Below are 18,031 nucleotides of genomic sequence, written 5' to 3'. Positions count from 1 at the left end.
CAAAGATGAGTAGGGGAAGCTCCTGACATTCTGGGGGTAGAGGCCAAGGCAGTTGCTTAACATCCTACAATGCACAGGACAGCTCCCCACCATGAAGAATCATTCAGCCCCTAATGCCCAAATATCAATAGCACTGAGGTTGTTAAACCATGCCCTAACCCAACACATGGGAAACTGCAGGGCAGGGGGTGGGGACCAGGGAGGGAATGCAGCTTGTCTGAGGAGGTGGATTTGAGGGGAATCTGAAAGGATAAGTATGTGTCATAAAGATGGAGAAACTCCTTTCTCCATCTATTGCAGTGAGATGGAACCATGTGAAGGAAGCATGGAGAGCACAACAGGGCATGGATGTTCCGGGAGTGACAAGGATGTGGCTGAGGTGTATGAGGGATGGTGGTTGAGAGAAAGGGGTGAGGTAGGTGACAGTGAGATTGTGAAAATTCCTGTGTAGCTCTCATTGGAGTTGACCCCTCATCTGGAGGGAGAGGGGCAGTCACAGAAGGATGTTTAGCAGGGGAGGGATAGATGGCCTAACGGGGAGCCCAGAGGCTGAGGAGGTAGCTGTTTTAATGGTCCTGGGGAGAAAGGTCAAGAAGACCAGATCCAGGGGTGCAGGGAGGGGGGCAGATCAGGAACTTGGTGACTCATGGGAATGGGCGATGAGAGAGCGGGAAGTGAAAGAAAACCCTGGATGTGAAGACTTGAAATAGGTCTTACACTTCTCCTTCCTCTCTTGCACATTAATGGCCTTTCCCTGGGACCACAGGGTTAGTCGTCCACTTGATCAGGGTGTGGTGGACAACTTGATATCACGTGTCTATAGGTTGAAGCCTAGAGGTCATTTGACCAGTCGAAGGATTACCTGGGCAGCGTTTGGCCCTTGGCTGAGTGCACTTTGACCAGTCTCCAAGAGTTGCTCACCACACACTGGGGACAGAGCCTCCCTGTGTGCATTAATTCAGTGCATTCTCAAAACCACCGAATGAGCTAGGAAATGTTGTTATCTTCATTGGAGGGAGGAGCAAGTGGAAGCAGCAACAGGTCAAGTGGTGAAGTGGGCATTTGAATGACTTTGAAGAACTTAAATTATTTTTCTTAATTAAGGGGAAATTCATGTAACATAAACTAGACGATTTTTTTCATAAACTAGATGATTTTATTTATTTATTTAAAACTAGATGATTTTTAAAAAGATTTTATTTATTTATTTGACAGACAAATCACAAGTAAGCAGAGAGTCAGGCAGAGAGAGAGAAGGGAGGAAGCAGGCTCCCTGGTGAGCAGAGAGTCCAATGCGGGGCTCGATCCCAGGACCCTGAGATCATGACCTGAGCCAAAGGCAGAGGCTTTAACCCACTGAGCCACCCAGGCTCCCCTAAAACTAGATGATTTTAAAGTGAATGATTTAGTGGAATTTCGTACATCCACCATGTTGTGCAACCACCACTTCTATCTGATTCCAGAACGTTTTCATCACTCCAAAGAGAAACCCACACCCACTAAACGTTCACCCTTTCCGCAGTCCATGGCAGCCTGTAATCAGCTTTCCATCTCTATGAATTTACTTATTTTACATATTTCATATAAATGGAATAATGAAATAAGTAGCCTTTGTTTCTGGAGTACCCCACTTAGCACATTTTTGAGGTTCATGCACATCATATGGATCAGGGCTTCAGCTTTTTTTTATGGCTGAATAATACTCTGTTTTAGGGACAGACCACATTTTGTTTTTGCATTCATCCGTTGATGGGCATTGGGTTGTTTCCACATTTTGGCTACTATGAAGGGGCTTAAACATTTAACCAGTGTCCACTACCAACGTCACAAAAACCACTTAGATGGTCTCTAGACCCTGTGATTAAAGATTAAAGCTATGGTGGAGAGATTAATGTGATCTCCTTCCAGAGGAGGGAGCGCCAGAGTCTTCCCCAGGATAGCAGGAAGGGGTGGAAGAAGGCTTAATGCTGCAAGTTGGGCCTTGAGTACTATTGGACCAGGTAGTTGCTCCTTGGGGCACTTTATACCATGGCCAAGGGGACCTTATGGCTTCCAGTGGGGGAGGAAAAGATGCAGACTCACGAGATTCAGGAAGTGATTCAGACAGTGACCTCTTAGAGGAACAGCCATAGAGGAGTGTAAATTGGAGTCTACGAGATTGGAGAAGAGGAAGAAACCTGTTTCACAAGATCCCAGTGAGTGTCAGACCAGAAATTGTGCCCTGGTGGGACGTAGTAGTTAATGGAGACATGGGAGCATGATGCCCTCCTTGCTAAGATGGTGGGTATCAGACAGCATGTCTTGTGGAACATTCCCACATCCTGGATGGAGAACCTAGGGGAGAACCAGACATGAGGAAAGACATGGAGCCAGTCTGGGATGCATTGAAAGTGAGGAGCCTGTGGTCCTTCAGTGAGACATGTCCAAGAAGACATACAGGTTTAGAGTCCAGGAGAGAGCTCTGGGGTAGAAATACAAGCTGGAGGCCCCAGCAGAGCCCAGGCATGTTGTCCCGTTGCACCTGAGTGGTAGGCATTTCAGAGGTTTCCTGAGCCCACTTCATGTGTTGTGTCCAAGGCTGAGTTCCAAAAGCACAGGGCCAGACATAGTCCCTGCCCTGGGGGAGCTTAGAGTTGGTGGAAATCAGAGTTAGATAATTACAAGGATAATTTTTAAAAATATTTTAAAAATTTTATTTATTTATTTGAGAGAGATAGTACATGTGTGAGTTGAGGTGGGCAGAGGGAGAGAGAAAGAAAGAGAAGCAGACTCCCCTGAGCCTGGTACTGGGTTTGGTCCAGACCCTGAGTTCATGACCTGAGTGGAAACTCCAGGTGCCCCATCTTTTAAAAAAATCTTAATGTAAATTCTGTTAAAGAGTACTATTCAAACAGAAAAGGGCACAAACCACAAATGTTTTACTCACAAATGTTTTACTCAAAAATGTTTCAGAGAGTGACCACATCTGAGCAGTTAGGACCCAGATCAAGATGACCCTGCAATTGCACTGCTGGGTATTTACCCCAAAGATACAGATGTAGTGAAAAGAAGGGCCATCTGTACCCCAATGTTTATAGCAGCAATGGCCACGGTCGCCAAACTGTGGAAAGAACCAAGATGCCCTTCAACGGACGAATGGATAAGGAAGATGTGGTCCATATACACTATGGAGTATTATGCCTCCATCAGGATGGGACTGGAAGAGATTATGCTGAGTGAAATAAGTCAAGCAGAGAGAGTCAATTATCATATGGTTTCACTTATTTGTGGAGCTTAACAAATAGCATGGAGGACAAGGGGAGTTAGAGAGGAGAAGGGAGTTGGGGGAAATTGGAAGGGGAGGTGAACCATGACAGACTATGGACTCTGAAAAACAATCTGAGGGGTTTGAAGTGGCGGGAGGTGGGAGGTTGGGGGAACCAGGTGGTGTGTATTAGAGAGGGCACGGATTGCATGGAGCACTGGGTGTGGTGCAAAAACAATGAATACTGTTATGCTGAAAATAAATAAATTAATTTTAAAAAAATACAAATCTTTACTGGAAGACCCCAGGAGTGCCCCACTGGATCCTTCTTGTCACTACCCCCCAATGGCAACAAGTATCTGCACTTCCAATGGCAAAGATTAGTTTTTTCTGTTTCTTTTTTAAAAATAATTTTTATTAACATATAATGTATTATTTGCCCCAGGGGTACAGGTCTGTGAATCGTCAGGCTTACACACTTCACAGCACTCAGCATAGCACATACCCTCCCCAATGTCCATAACCGCACCACCCTCTCCCTACCCCCAGCAACCCTCAGTTTGTTTTGTGAGATTAAGAATCTCTTATGGTTTCTCTCCCTCTTGTTTCATTTTTTCCTTCCCTACCCCACAAACCCCTCACCCTACCTCTCAAACTCCTCATATCAGAGAGATCATATGATAATCATCTTGGTTTTGTCTGTTTCGAAACCTCACATCAAAGATGTCACATAGTGAGGACTCTTGCGTCTGGATTATTTCACATTATGTCTCTAAGCTTCTCATGCGTTGTACAGAGCTGTTATTTGCTTCTTCCATTGCATGAATACACGGCAGTCTATCTACCTGTCTTACTGTTGATGGGCATTTGGGCGGGTTCCATTTTTCATGGCAGCCACAGCTGCCATGAACGTTCTCGTACACATCCGGTGAATGCTTCTATGAACTTGTGCTGGACACACACCTTGGAGTGAAATTGCTGGCTCCATGCTCAGTGTCAGTCGAGAGTGACCAGCATTTTCCCAAGGGTCTTGTACCAGTTCTCACTCCCCTCCCCCCTGACAATGTAGGAGAGTTCCAGTTGCTCCTCATCACCAACACTGACATTTTTACACAAGGGCCACGCTAATCTTCTCAGGTTCTTTCCAATTTTAGGATAGGGGCTGCTGAAGCATACTTGATATTCTCTAAGGAAAAAATGTCATTGTGGCAATGTAGACACAACTTAAATTCTGCTGTTTCAAGTGCACGTTTAGTGGCATGAACTGCATTTACATTGTGCAATTGTCGCTATCATCCGTCCCTAGAATGGGTAAAATTCTATACCCATTAACCATTAACTGTCCATCCACATCCCCAACCCCGTTTTAAATAACGGGTTTTTTTTAAAGTACTCTTTTTTATTGTAGTTTAAAAAAACATAAATTTTATCATCTTAAATATTTTTAAGTGTGTGGTACAGTAGCGTTAACTACATGTACATCATTAAGCTCTAGGAAGTGTTCATCTTGCAGAACTGAAACCCTACCTATTGAAAGCCGTTTCTTGTTTTCCCTCCCTTGGGTCCCCTCTACCTTCTGTTTTTAAGAATTTGGTTACTTTAGATACTTCGTATAACTGGACTCACGCCGTGTTTGTCTTTTGGTGATGGCTTATTTCACTTGGTGTAGTGTCTTCAACACTTGATGTTCTTGATACCATTTTTACTATTTTAATCATAGTGGTGGCTGTGCAGTGACCTACCACTGGGGTCTTTACTTGCTTTTTCTTGAAAGCTACTGACATTAAACACCTTTTTATATGCCTATGGGCCCTTTGAATATCTCGCTTTTTTATTAGGTTGTGTGTCTTTTTCTTACTGATTTTTGGAAGATTCTTATATATTCTTTTTATACTGTGAATGAATCCTTCATTAGACACTTGTATTGGGAAATATCTACTCCTGCCAGAGTTACATTCAGAAATATATTTACTTTTAAAAATAATACAAAGAAAAAGAAAACAAAAGACAAAATAATACATGTTCAAAAGCTGATCTCTCCCTCCATCCTGAGGTAAACTTAACACATAAGGATATGCTTAACAATGCCAATGGTGCATTTTTTCCCCACTGAACAATGTACCTGATGATTATTATTCCCCATTTCACAGAGGAGGGAACACAGGGAGGCATAGGGAGGTGAAGTGCCTCACCTGATGTTTGAAATCAGGAATCTGTGATTTTCCGCCACTCTAAGAAGTGTCACATTCCAATTTATAAACTTTGGCTCCGAGGGCTGTCAACTCCTAAGGAATCAGTGTCTGCTATGCGTTTCTTCAGAAATGTCCTGTCCAGGCTCCAGTCAGAGCTGGTCCTACTGGAGGCAGGGATCAGGTTGGGCTCATCATTTCTGGATCTTGATCTCTGCATACTCAGTGGTCTCCTGGTTCTGAAAGTTGTGTGACTTCAGCCCGTGGAAGCTGAGGCTGGCGTAGTAGAGCTCCTGCTCCTTCTCTGAGGGGGAGGTGGCCACAGCTGGGGGCAGGTGGTCTGAGGGGCTGTCTGAGCAGCGTTTGCTCAGGTGATCCTGAGTGGAATGAAGGAAAGGCATTGGAGCTGCCCTTTGGGTCTGGAGAAGGGAAGAGGGGGCTGGGGTGCACTTACTCATTTATCCACTTCATGCCCATTTCCTGAGCATTCATCCGTCCATTCATTCATTCTCATTCATTCATTTGTATCTTTAACAAATTTTTGTCATGATGGCATTGAATCCTTACAACTCTCCCCACTCCCCTGTGGATGGTATAACTGTTATCCCCATTTTATAGATATTAAAACAGAGTAAGCAAGGTCAAGAAACTCTTCAGCACACACAATCTCTGACCTCAAACAGCCTATCAGGGAAAAGAGACAGTACCAAATTGTCACACACACACACACACACACACACGATAAAATCGTAACTTATAATCTGGTGCACAGAAGCAGCATCGACCCAGGGGCTCACACGATGCTGGGAACATGCCTATGATTATTACAGGGAGGCATGGTGACAGTCTGCCTGCCTAGGGCAGGGGGATATTCAAATTGGAGCGTGAAAGGTGAATTAGGGATCTAGCCAGTGCAAATGAGGAGGGTCAAAGGAAATCATGCGTGCAATGGCACAAAGTTACAGAAAACGAGCCCTGCCTGGGATTAAGGAGCTACTTTTGTGGGCAGGGGAAGGAAGTGGGCCAGAGAGCTCAGCAGAGGGCAGGTCACGGAACACCAGACCAAGGAAACTGGACTACATGTCCAATACGGTAGCTCCTAGCCACATGTAGTTACTGAGTACATGAAACATGGAGATTCTGAGCGGAGGTGTGCCATGAGTGTGAAACATACCCTGGATTTCAAAGAGTATGAGAAGAAGAAGGAGAGGAGGATGAGGAAGGGGAAAGGGAAGGGAAAGGGTAAGAGGAAGAGGAAGAAGGGGAAGAAGAAGAAGAAGAAGGAGAAGGAGGGGAAGGAGGAGAGGAAGGAATAATTCAGACTATCTCATTAATAATCTGTACATTGATTCTGATGATATGATGGTGAAATGATATTTTGAATATATTGGGTTAAATAATATATTACATTAAAACTGATCTCATACTTCTTTCTATTTTTTAAATGTGGCCATTAGTAAATTTTAGCCATGTACATGGTTCATATTATTTTTCTGTTGAACCATGCTGATTCAGACAGTGGGGTCACAGGGGTTTGGGGAATTTCTTGACCAAAGCTTGGGAGGTGAGGTGGAGAGGTGGCGTCGTGGAGGTAAGGCACAGAAAGTGGCGCAGGAGGGAGACAGTGAGGGCTCAGCAGGGAAGAGGCTAAACGGAAAAAGAAACTTTGCTGAAAGGGAAATGGGTGGAACTTGGCCCATTACTGGGTCTTGCTGATGGAGGGGAGGGGAGAAGAAAAGGGGGCTCTCGGGTCTCTGAGTTGAGCCCAGCCAGAAATCCCGAGGGAGGACCAAATTTGGAGGGTCCATGATGGACTCATCTTTTAGCATGCTGAGTGAGCCACCCCATGGTCCATCCCAGGAGAGGTGTCCAGGTGGGACACCAGAGAAAGAGATGCCCCAGCCACTTACCTGGGAGACCATATTTGAGGCTGGATGGACGCCATCCCTGCACGCTGCTTTCCTGGTTGACTTCTGCTTGTAGGTCTTCACTCTGAGGGGAGAGATCAAAGCCTTTCAGCCTGGCTGCTCACAGCTGGAAGCCTGGAAGGATGAGTGACTGAGGCAGGGCATGAAGGCTGCCATCTGGCTACAGAGACTAGGAGGAGAATGCATATTCTCTTCTCCCTGACAGTGGGAACCCCGTGTGGGGAACAGACCACTCCCTGCCTCTATGTCAGGAGGCTAGATTCCTGATGCCACTTGGACAAATTGTGTCCCCTCTGGCTGCATCACTTCCCCAGGTTTCTTCGGCTCTAGGCTTCGAGTTTGGGAGATTCTTTGGGTCACCCAACCTCAGGAGGCCTTCACTCAAAGCAGAGCCCGCACTCACGTGAAGAAGATGATGAGGCAGAGACAGAGAGCAAGCAGGGTTGTGATACCAGCTCCCCAGATGGCCCCCTGAATCACACCCGTCCTGGCCCCTGGTCTCCCTGCAGATAAGAGACCTTGGGGTAAACTCCAGTCCTGCTAAGCAGGCACCTGAGCACCCAGCCTTCTGGAATCCATGACCCAGGGGTGTGCCCACAGCTACCCAGGACTGGCTCCTTTGTCCCCCACCCCTCTATGTGACCCCAGCCTCCTGTTCCCCTGGCCCTTCCCTCAAACCCTCCCCTCTTCAACCTACGGATGACTCTGACCTCTAGTGCTCCTTTGCCCAAGTCAGAGCCACTTGTCTCTTCAATGTCTTCTAGGATCCTGATTCATGCACCCCCTTCCCCGGGCATTGCCCTTCATAACTCCCTGACCTGGCAGTAGCAGGATAGCCATGCTCTGTTTTCCGTGGGCATTCCAGGCCTCACAGCTGAGTCTGAGGCTGGAGCCCAGCGGCCCGCTGAGGCTCAGGGAGCTGTTGGCCCAGGACCCCACAGAGCTGGAGGTGAGGATCCAGGAGGCGTTGCTGTGGTTCCCCTCCAGCAGCTCCTCCCCCAGCCACCAGTGCACAGAAGGGAGCAGCTGGGATTGAGCAGAGCAGTGGCAGTGCATATCCTCGCCCTCCCAGGAGCAGGAGGGACCAAACAGCTTCACGGGGGCTGTGGGAAGACAGCAGAGAGATCAGAGGAGGCACCCCTCCCCAGGGCCCAGGCATCCTTCCCAGATATGTCCCAACTCACTCTTCACAAGGAGGCTCACGGATGCTTCCAGGGAGCCCAACAGGTGCTGAGCTTGGCAGACGTATCTTCCGTGGTTCACCAGTTCCACCCGGGGAAACTCCAGGATCCCAGGATTTGAGGGTTGTGAAGGCTGCAGGGTCAGGCTATCCCGGGTCCAGCTCACCCTGGCAGGAGGGTTGCTGTCATCGATGCAGACCAGGCGCAGGGGCTGGCCCTCCTGGACTGGGAGAGACGAGCCATTGCCCAGAGCCTCAGGTCCTGGCAAGACAGAGAGAAAGCTAAGCCCTGGTCCTCACTGGGAGTATTGCCTCTCTCTCTCTCTCTCTCTCTGTCTCTTTTCCTCACATCATGTAAATCTGTTTCTTCTCTTCCACCACATGATTGAACCCCATGATCATGGGGTCAGCTGAAGGGGACAGGACTGAGAGAAAGCACCCATGTACAGAGGCCCATGTACATTCTGTCTTTCTCTAAGTTCGCTAAGACCTGTCTAATTTAGTTATTCTGAGAGTTCACAGTCTTGTGAGCGAGATACCCAGAATCAGGTGTCATACAGCAGTGTGATGTGTTTTGTGATGGGGGTACATTGTGCTCGGGGGAACCCTGAAGATGGGAATTCAGTGAGACTGTCAGGGCATGGAGGGCTTCCTGGAGGAGGAAAGGCTAAAGTGAAGCATGAGAGGGGCCAGGAGCTAGCATGGAAGGACATTGCTGGAGGCTGGCACAGAAAGTGTAGCCGCAGCTAAGGTGTGAAATGGCTCTGCATGCTCAGGGAAGAGCAGGCAGTCTGTAAGGCTCGAGTGAGTGTTGACATATGACATTGCTGAGGATTCAAAATAATAATAGATTGGGGAAAGACAGTAACAGTGGCTTACTGGTATATGTTTAACAACCAGCTCATTGGGGAGGAGGAGGGGAGAAAAAAAAAAGTCTTGACTTGCCAATTTCCTTGGTGTAAATACTTCCCCCTTGGCGGATTTCAAGCATCCAACTAAATGTCACTGAACTCAGAATTGGGAAAACATGGACACAATTGGCTCTTGCCAGCCAGTGAGAACCAACTCCAGTATGTCACTGAATGCAACGCCTTCCTCAAAAAACCATGTTTTTGTCTAACAAAGTCACCATATGCTACGTCAAAGGGCCATTATTAGTCTGGAAATAAATCCTTTCAAGTAACACACAGCTGATCTCCTTCATGTAAAAAGAGCTTCTTCAGATCATTAAGAAAAAGTCCGCAAAGAAATACAAACGACTCTTAAGCATAATGAAAGCTACACAACCTGTTTACAAAATGATTATTCAAGTTAAAATGACAGTGAATTCACTTAAGATATCAGCAAGGATGAAAATGTTCAGCAGGTTGAGATTATAAAAACAACGGCTTCTGTGCAGTATGATTCGGCAGTAACTGTAGAAATTGCAAACATACCTCTTGATTTGGGACTTTTCTAGGGAATTATCTTACAGATGCATGCACACATATGGAAGATGTTTATACAAGTTATTTGTTGCTGTATTATTTGCCTTAACAAAAGTCTGGAAACACCATGGCTTTCCACCAATGGGGACTCCTTAAGTAGTTCACAGTATAATATACTTCTAATTGGAAGACCATGGAGTCCTCAGTAAGAATGAAGAAGCTTTCCTACAAACTCATAGAGAAAGTAATGTACCAACGTCACTTACTTAGTTGGGACAAATGCATCATGGTGGTGTTAATACTTTTAAAGACAAGGGAGGGGCGCCTGGGTGGCTCAGTGGGTTAAAGCCTCTGCCTTCGGCTCAGGTCATGATCCCAGGGTCCTGGGATCGAGCCCCGCATCGGGCTCTCTGCTCAGCAGGGAGCCTGCTTCCTCCTCTCTCTCTGCCTGCCTCTCTGCCTACTTGTGATCTCTGTCTGTCAAATAAATAAATAAAAAATCTTAAAGACAAGGGAAGATAGACGAGGGCTTTATAGAAACTCTGTACAATGTAAACCTAAAATTACTCGACCATGAAAAGTTTATTAAAAAATAATAGCTAAGTGAGGGGCACCTGGGTGGCTTAGCCAATTAAGTGACCAAATTTTGATTTAGGCTCAGGTCTTGATTTCCGTGTCCTGGGACCAAGCCCAGCCCTGCGTGGTCGGGCTCTCGGCTCAGTGGGGAGTCTGCCTGAAGATTCTCTCTCTCCCTCTTCCTCTGCCTCTCCCGCAGCTCAAATGCACGTGTGCGTGCTCTCGCTCTCTAAAATAAATAAATAACTCTTAAAAATATAATAGCTAAGTGAAATAAGTCAGCTGGAAGAAAAACAAACACCAGGTGATTTCACACATATGTGGAATTTAAGAAACAAAACAAATGAGCAAAGGCAAAAAGAGAGAGAGAGAAAAATCAAGAAACAGACTCTTAACTATACAGAGCAAACTGATCATTTCCTGGAGAGGAGGAAGAGGGGCGAGGGGGAAATAAGGAGATTGAGAAGGGCACTTGTGATGAGCACCAGGTGAGTATGGAAGTGATGAATTACTATATTATACACTTGAAACTAATGTTGCATTATATGTTGACTAAATGGAATTTGAATGAAAACTTAAAAAATAATAGAGATGCAGAGGAGTTATATAGCATGGTGTGTACGTATGTGTGTGTTTTTTTTAATTTTTTTTTTTAATTTATTTGACAGACAGATCACAAGTAGGCAGAGAGGCAGGCAGAGAGAGAGAGGAGGAAGCAGGCTCCCTGCAGAGCAGAGAGCCCGATGCGGGACTCGATCCCAGGACCCTGAGATCATGACCTGAGCCGAAGGCAGAGTCTTAACCCACTGAGCCACCCAGGCGCCCCTATGTGTGTGTTTTTAAATGTAGATGTGTAGATTGTATTTGGAAAAATAACCAAGAGGGGAGGTACACAGGTGCCGAAGACTATTTTATTCTTACTCCATTTTGCTGGGGACTGGATCGTGTTCTCTTTAAGCTCATGTGTCTAAGCCCTACCCTCCAACATGGTGGTATTTGGAGGTATTTGGATGAGTCTTTGAGGGTGATTAGGGTTAAGTGAGATCATGAGAGTAGGGGCCTTAGAAGGTATCAGGGCTCTTTTTCTTTTTTAAAAAGATTTTATCTATTTATTTGTCAGAGAGAGAGAGAGCACAAGCAGAGGAAGCAGCAGACGGAGAGGGAGAAGCAGGCCTGTCGCTGAGTAAGGAGCCCAAATCAGGACTTGATCTCAGGACCGTGGGATCACGACCTGAGCCAAAGGCAGACACTTAACAAACTGAGCCACCCAGGTGCCCCTGGATTAGTGCTCTTGTAAGAGGAGACACCAAAGAACTCACTTTCTTTTAGTTGTGTGAGAGAAAACAGTGCCAGAAAGCAGCTGTTTACGAGAAGTGAGCTCTCATTGGGAACCAAACTGGCTGGCACCTTGACCTTGAACCTGCCTCCAGAAATGTGAGGAATAAGTGTCTGAGGCTTAAGCCCCTCTGTCTGTGGTATTTTGTTATGGCAGCCCAAGCAGACCAAGACACATTTTGTGTTTACTGTTTTAAACAATAATACTATGATGTGGAAGGGAATTGCAGGAGTAGGTGGGGTCCAGATCCTAAGGGGAATGAGGCGATATTTGGGGGGAGAACATAGCTGGGACACTGGGGACGGCCACCCCCATCAGGCACAGAGGTCATGCAGTACCCTTGAGAGCAGGGTCAGCGGTGGGGAGAAACCAGTTTGTACCCTGAGGAGCCAGTGGGCTGCTCCCCACCTCTGCTGCCCCCACACCTGAGCCTTTCTCCCACCTGAGTTCTGAAACCCCAACTCTGCTCTGAAGGATGGAGACAGATGCCATTTGCACCACAGCCCAAGATGAGAGATTGTACCCTACCTGTACCTTCTCTTCGGAACACACTGATGGTCAGGTTCTGGGGTGCATCTGAACAGATAGACACAATTGTTTTCAGGGGCAGGAAAGTCGGTGTTGGCCCTTTTCCCCCAGAAACTTCAGAAATGGGAAAGGGGTGGAATCTGGTGTTTTCTTTCCTTCCTCCCCAGGATTCGAGACCCTGCCTCCCCAACACCCCCAGCCCTCAGGGACCCTGGCACCCTGGCCTGGCACTCACAGGACACGTTGAGCTGGACAGTCCTCTCCGTGCTCACACCAGCTCCGGGGAAGGTCACTCGACAGGTGAGGTTGGTGCCATGGTCCTGGGGCCTCGGGGTGAGGGTGAGTACGGGGGAGTGGGGAGCCTTGGAGCCCCAGGAGGGGAGGGCAACTCCGATCCAGGAGAAGGTGGGGGGTGTCCCCCTCTCACAGGCCCATGGCACGCTACAGGTAATGTTCTTGGGGTGGCCAGATTCTAGGGACCCCTGGATGTGGATGTCAGGTGTCTGTGTCAGAGCTGAGGAGGAGAGAGAGAGATCCTGCAGTGGGACCCTGAGTGTGCCCCTAGAAGCAGCCTCCACCCCAGGCCAGCTGTCTCCTCCCCAGCCAGGATGGAGATCAGGGGGTCCCTTCCTGGCCCTGCCCCAGGAGCCCTCGGGATCCATGCATGGGACATGTGTCCTCTCCTGAAGCCCATTCCTTACCTGTCACAAACACGGAGAGCTGATTCTGCAGGTAATTATATCTCACAGAAGACCCTCTCTCCACCCTAAAGAAGTATGTCCCCGAGTCCCTTCTCTGTGCATCTCTGATGTCCAGGGAGCAGTCATAGGCCCGGGGGTCCCCGAGGAGGCGGAATCGGCCCTGGGTCTCCTCCTGCACTTTATGACCTAGGTTGTTTGTGGCCACTGCAGCATCGTTGTTTGAACTGGCTCCTTCCCGGAACCAGTAGCCATAAGCTGGGTCATTATTAGTGTATTGGCGGGGGTAGGAGAAGTGGCAGGGTACGGAGGTGCACAGGCCCTCCTGCACCGTCAGGAGCTCCTGCACCTGCATCTGGTATTCTGAATGCTGAGCCAGGGACCCTGTGGAGAATCGAGGGTGAGTGGCAACTCCAGCCCCATGGGCCCCCTCCCCTTGGCCCACTTACCTGCCCACAGCAGGGACAGCAGCAGCGGCAGCATCTTTGGGGTGAGAGCCATGGAGCTGCCACAGGACAGAGAGGAAGCCCCAATAGGAGGGCCAAGGCTAATGTCTGAAAAGTGACTGGCCACAGAAGAGGAAGTTGGTGCTGGGACGCAGTTGATGACAGCACGGACCTTGGAGACTAACAACTTCTACTTTCCAGATGGGGTCCCAGCCACCCCCCACCCCCCACCCCCCAGTCCCTATCTGTAGCCTCCGTTCCCACCAGGAAGGCAGGGACTACCTGGCCAATGATAGCTTCTAGAAACCCTGGATGTTCAGTCCTGCCGGATGTGGGATGCAGGAGGGTGAGCAGGGGAACCTTGAGGCATGAAAGGTGGGGCTACCTCCCCACTGTGGACGAGGGAAGTGACTGATGTGTAATTAACGAGTGAGCACGACACCCGCATCATGAACATCTCCTTTCAGGGCCGTGGAGTCAAAGTGGAGAAGGACAGACCCCATCTCTGTTCTTAAAAACTCCCCTAACACCCAAGGGGACGGAGAAACTCCAGGCTGTGGCAGCTCCTGTTGGTACAGTGTGAGCTGGCAGAAGCACAGGCAGGGGCTTGTGGGAACACCATTGCTCTGGGAAGCCAGGAGGTGAGTTCCCAGGTATGAATGGCCAGAGTGGACAGGGACCGGGACTCCCAGGTGTTCCAGGGCTTGCTGGCCGGCTCACAGCCCTCTGCTCCAGGCGCCCCAGGTGTCGCCCACATTGGACCACACCTGAGAGCTGGGCATTTGCAGCAAGATGATAGCACTGCATGACGTTGAGGGAGAATGCCCAGGCGTGCCTGGCCCTCCTCCCCTCCAAGGCTCAGTTTCCCCAGCAGTCACATGGAGGGATCGCAGTGCCCAGCTCTTATCTGTGGGAGAATATGGGACAGTGGTGGGCATTTTCCACAGACTTGGGTGTGGCCATCTTACACGTCAAATGTCTGGCCCTGCCCATTCCTCAGTGGTCCTTCATATTCCTGCTTTGGTAAGAAGGTCCTGCTGGCCAGCTGTGTCCTAGGGCTCCTTCGTCTGTGGCCTCCCACGAAGAGATCATGCGTACCAGATGCTCACTGTGCTGCCTTGGGAAGGGGTCTAATTCCTGTGCATAGCTGGAGGCCTATATTCACAGGGTGTTATGGGCTGAGTTGTGTCACCCTAGATTTCATATGTTCATTTTCAAACGTCAGTACCTCCAAATATGACTATCTTTGGACATAGGGTCTTTAAGGAGATCGTTAAAGTAAAATGAGGCCATTGGGGTGAGCTCCACTCCAGCAAGACTGGTGCCTTTATAAGAACAGGGGATTAGGAGGGGCCCCTATGTAGTTCAGTCAGTTAAATGTCCTGGAATTGAGCCCCACATCGGACTCCCTGCTCAGTGGGGAGTCTGCTTCTCCCTCGGCCTGCCGCTCCCCCTGCATGTGCTCTCTCTCTCACTCTCAGAATAAATAAATAAAATCCTAGAAGAAGAAGAAGAAGAGGAGGAGGAGGAGGAAGAGGAAGAGGAAGAGGAGGAGGATGAGGGGATTAGGACAGAGACATGCACAAACAGGAGACCACATGAGCACAAGGGGGAACCAGCCACCTACAAACCAAGGAGAGAGGCTTGCGAAGGAGCCTGTTCTGCCCACAATGTCTAGCTTCCAGAGTTCTGAGAAATGAACTTCTGTTAACTAAGCCGCGGGGTCAGTGTACTTCGTTACGTTAACCCCAATAAACCAACGCATGGGATTTTCAAGAAGGCAGATGTGTTCACACAGGTCTAGTGCTCTGTGCAGGCTAGTCTGGCCCACGCTGGACACAGTCCACACAGTGGCCAGTGGACAGTCTGTAGGATGGGGCCACTCCAAGGTTGGAAGAGAAAGGAAGGGACAGGTTTGGTAATTGGAGGAAACACCTGCTGCTCTTCTGTGCTCTGATCTCTGCCTTGCTCTTACTTAGCTGAACATACTTCCCCTTCTCTCCCCGGGTCAGCACAGTCTCCGTGGGCCTCTGCTCCAGCTGGCCCCTCTGCTGGCTGAGCCCGTCCTCCTGCACCCTGAGCACCTGTCTCCCATCTGTTGAGTGGTGGGTCCTGGGAGCTGAAGTAAGACCAACCTTGGTCTATTCATCTGTTTGGCCAGAGAACCAGGGCCCCAGTCTTCCCAGGGCAAAGCTCCCAGTGTGAGGAGCACCTTGTGTGGCTGTGGTGGACGTGATATATGAGTGTGTCTGTTGTGTTTGTGTGTCTGTGGCCTGTGTATCCGTGTAGGTGCATGTGTGTTTGTGTCTGCAGTCTCTATGAGTGTCTGTGGTGTGTGTGTATTTCTTTGGTCTGTGTACATATATGTGTGTGTTCTGGGTTTGTGGTCTGTTGTGTGCATGCCTGAGGTATGTCTGTATATATATATGTGTGTGATTTCTCTGTGTGTGTTTGGAGGTGTGTCTGTCTCTGTGTGTGTGTCTGTGTGTCTGAAGTATACGTGTGTCTGTAGGTCTGTGTCCTCTGTGTGTGCATATCTGAATTACTCGTGCATGTCTGCTTAAAGTGCCTGTGGCACGTGCGTGTGCATGTGTGTGCACACTCAAATGTCAGTTTCCCAATGACAACATCCGTGGACAACATATTGAAAACTATAATCCATTTCATATTCTCTCTGTATCTTTTTCTTTCATTTTTCTTCAAACTCCTTACCACAAATCAGCCTAAAATATAATCTGCTTAATTATTCTTTGTCTGTCTCTCCTGCTGAATCCACCCTGGTTAGAAAAATGCTTGGCATACACTAGGTGATCAATGAATATGTACTTTAAGAATTGTAAGGATAGGGGTGCCTGGGTGGCTAAGTCGGTTAAGCATCTGCCTTAGGCTCAGGTCATGATCCCAGAGTGCTGGGATCGAGACCCACATTGGGCTCCCTGCTCAGCAGGGAGTCTGCTTCTCCCTCTCCCTCTTCCTGTTGCTCCCTCTGTTTGTGCTCTCTCACTCTCTCTGTCAAATAAATAAATAAAATCTTTAAAAAAAGAAGAGTTGTAAGGATATTGGGATGCCTGACTGGCTTTGTCACTAGAGCATGTGACTCTTGATCTTGGAGTGGGGGTTTGAGTGTCATGTTGGGTGTACATATAACTTAAAAATGAAATCTTTATTTAAAAAAAAAAGAATTATAAGGATATTTAGGATAATCAATATAAGATTTCTGGTTGTCCACAGTGAAAAAGTATATATTCTTTAGAACATACCCATCTGGGATTATCTGAGTTTAGCATTTTATTACCTTTGAACCATTTTAAATGCTATAATTTATAGATAACTAATAGCAATGCAAATAATTCTTGTCCAAAGACATACACATACATTCTGTCTCCTTGGGGAGGGGACTTAAATCCCCCTACCAAGCCACTTTTACATGCATCCATAAATTCATTTCAATATTCCCTTATTCCACATAAATTTGGGCATCTTTAATTTCTGTCTCATTCCCTTGTTTGTAATGAGTTAAATAAATAAAATGGGGAGTTGCTATTCAATGGGTATGAAGTTTCAGTCTTGCAAGTTGAAAAAGTTCTAGAGATCCTCTGTACAACACAGTACTTACAGTTAACACTGGTGTACACTTAAAAATATGTTAAGAGGATAGATCTGATGGTATGTGTTTTTGCCGCAATAAAAAATCTTTAACGCATGTTTATTTTATATCTATAAGGGTCATGATATTGCCTTCAGAAAAAAGTCTTCCTTTAACAGATTAAACAAACAAATTCATTTGCACCTCTCTGCATGTGCTGGCTTTTTGTCTTGTGGTGTGTTCTAGGCATTAGAACCTGGTCCCTGCCCCCTTAGCCAAATAAGATGGTTCATGTAACAGCTTGAGTTCATGTTAAAGGATTTTGCTATTTCTGCTTGAACAACTGGGAACTACTGGAGGGTTGGAAGCTGAAAATGACTCTTGGGTTTTTAGAATTCCCTCTGGCTTCTCTACGGAAAACAGATTGGGGATGGGAAGAGAGAGGGTGAGAAGATGAATTTCCTTGACTGTGTATTTATGTTTCCAAGATAGAAAGTGAGTCCTTGGAAGCAAGAATGTGCATTTCTTATAAGCAGTGCAGACTCGCTTTGTGCACAATAATGACAAATTTCAGAGTAGGTGATAAATACATGTCAAGTGGCAGTATTTACATAAAGGGAAACACACAAATAGCAGAATCTTGCATAAAGTACAATTTTAATTCTGGTTAAAAAAAAAGTTACATATAGGTGACTTTTCTCTCCTTGCATCTACTCACTTACAACTATAGGAAATAGTTTGGAAGACCAGAAGTGACAGGTAAACAAAAATTTGTTCATCTATTTTTTTGTGTAGGGGCTGGGGAAAATCACCAAAGTGCTTTCCTACTGTGTGGAGGTGGATTAGGGATGGGGAGAGAAGTTTAGGAGACAATGGGCACAGTGCTCTTATGC

General features: G+C 47.4%; 1 protein-coding gene across 1 annotated transcript; it reads right to left on the bottom strand.

The window, feature by feature from the left end:
- Nucleotides 1-5,260: 5,260 nt before the first annotated feature.
- Nucleotides 5,261-13,682, bottom strand: LOC116855902 (sialic acid-binding Ig-like lectin 13). The gene is made up of 9 exons (XM_032838976.1): nt 13,556-13,682; nt 13,110-13,490; nt 12,644-12,922; nt 12,409-12,456; nt 8,546-8,803; nt 8,180-8,464; nt 7,765-7,864; nt 7,344-7,425; nt 5,261-5,810 (listed from the first exon to the last, which is right to left on the bottom strand). Exons 1-9 carry the CDS (start codon nt 13,605-13,607, stop codon nt 5,628-5,630), a joined length of 1,668 nt encoding a protein of 555 aa, XP_032694867.1. The 5' UTR covers nt 13,608-13,682; the 3' UTR covers nt 5,261-5,627.
- Between the last annotated feature and the right edge of the window lie 4,349 nt (nt 13,683-18,031).

The sequence above is a fragment of the Lontra canadensis genome, unplaced genomic scaffold, assembly GCF_010015895.1.
Source record: "Lontra canadensis isolate GAN:19392208 unplaced genomic scaffold, GSC_riverotter_1.0 scaffold107, whole genome shotgun sequence".
In the NCBI taxonomy this organism is placed as follows: domain Eukaryota; kingdom Metazoa; phylum Chordata; class Mammalia; order Carnivora; family Mustelidae; genus Lontra; species Lontra canadensis.
Note: the sequence above shows the minus strand (reverse complement) of the source record. Positions and strands in the feature narration are given on the sequence as shown.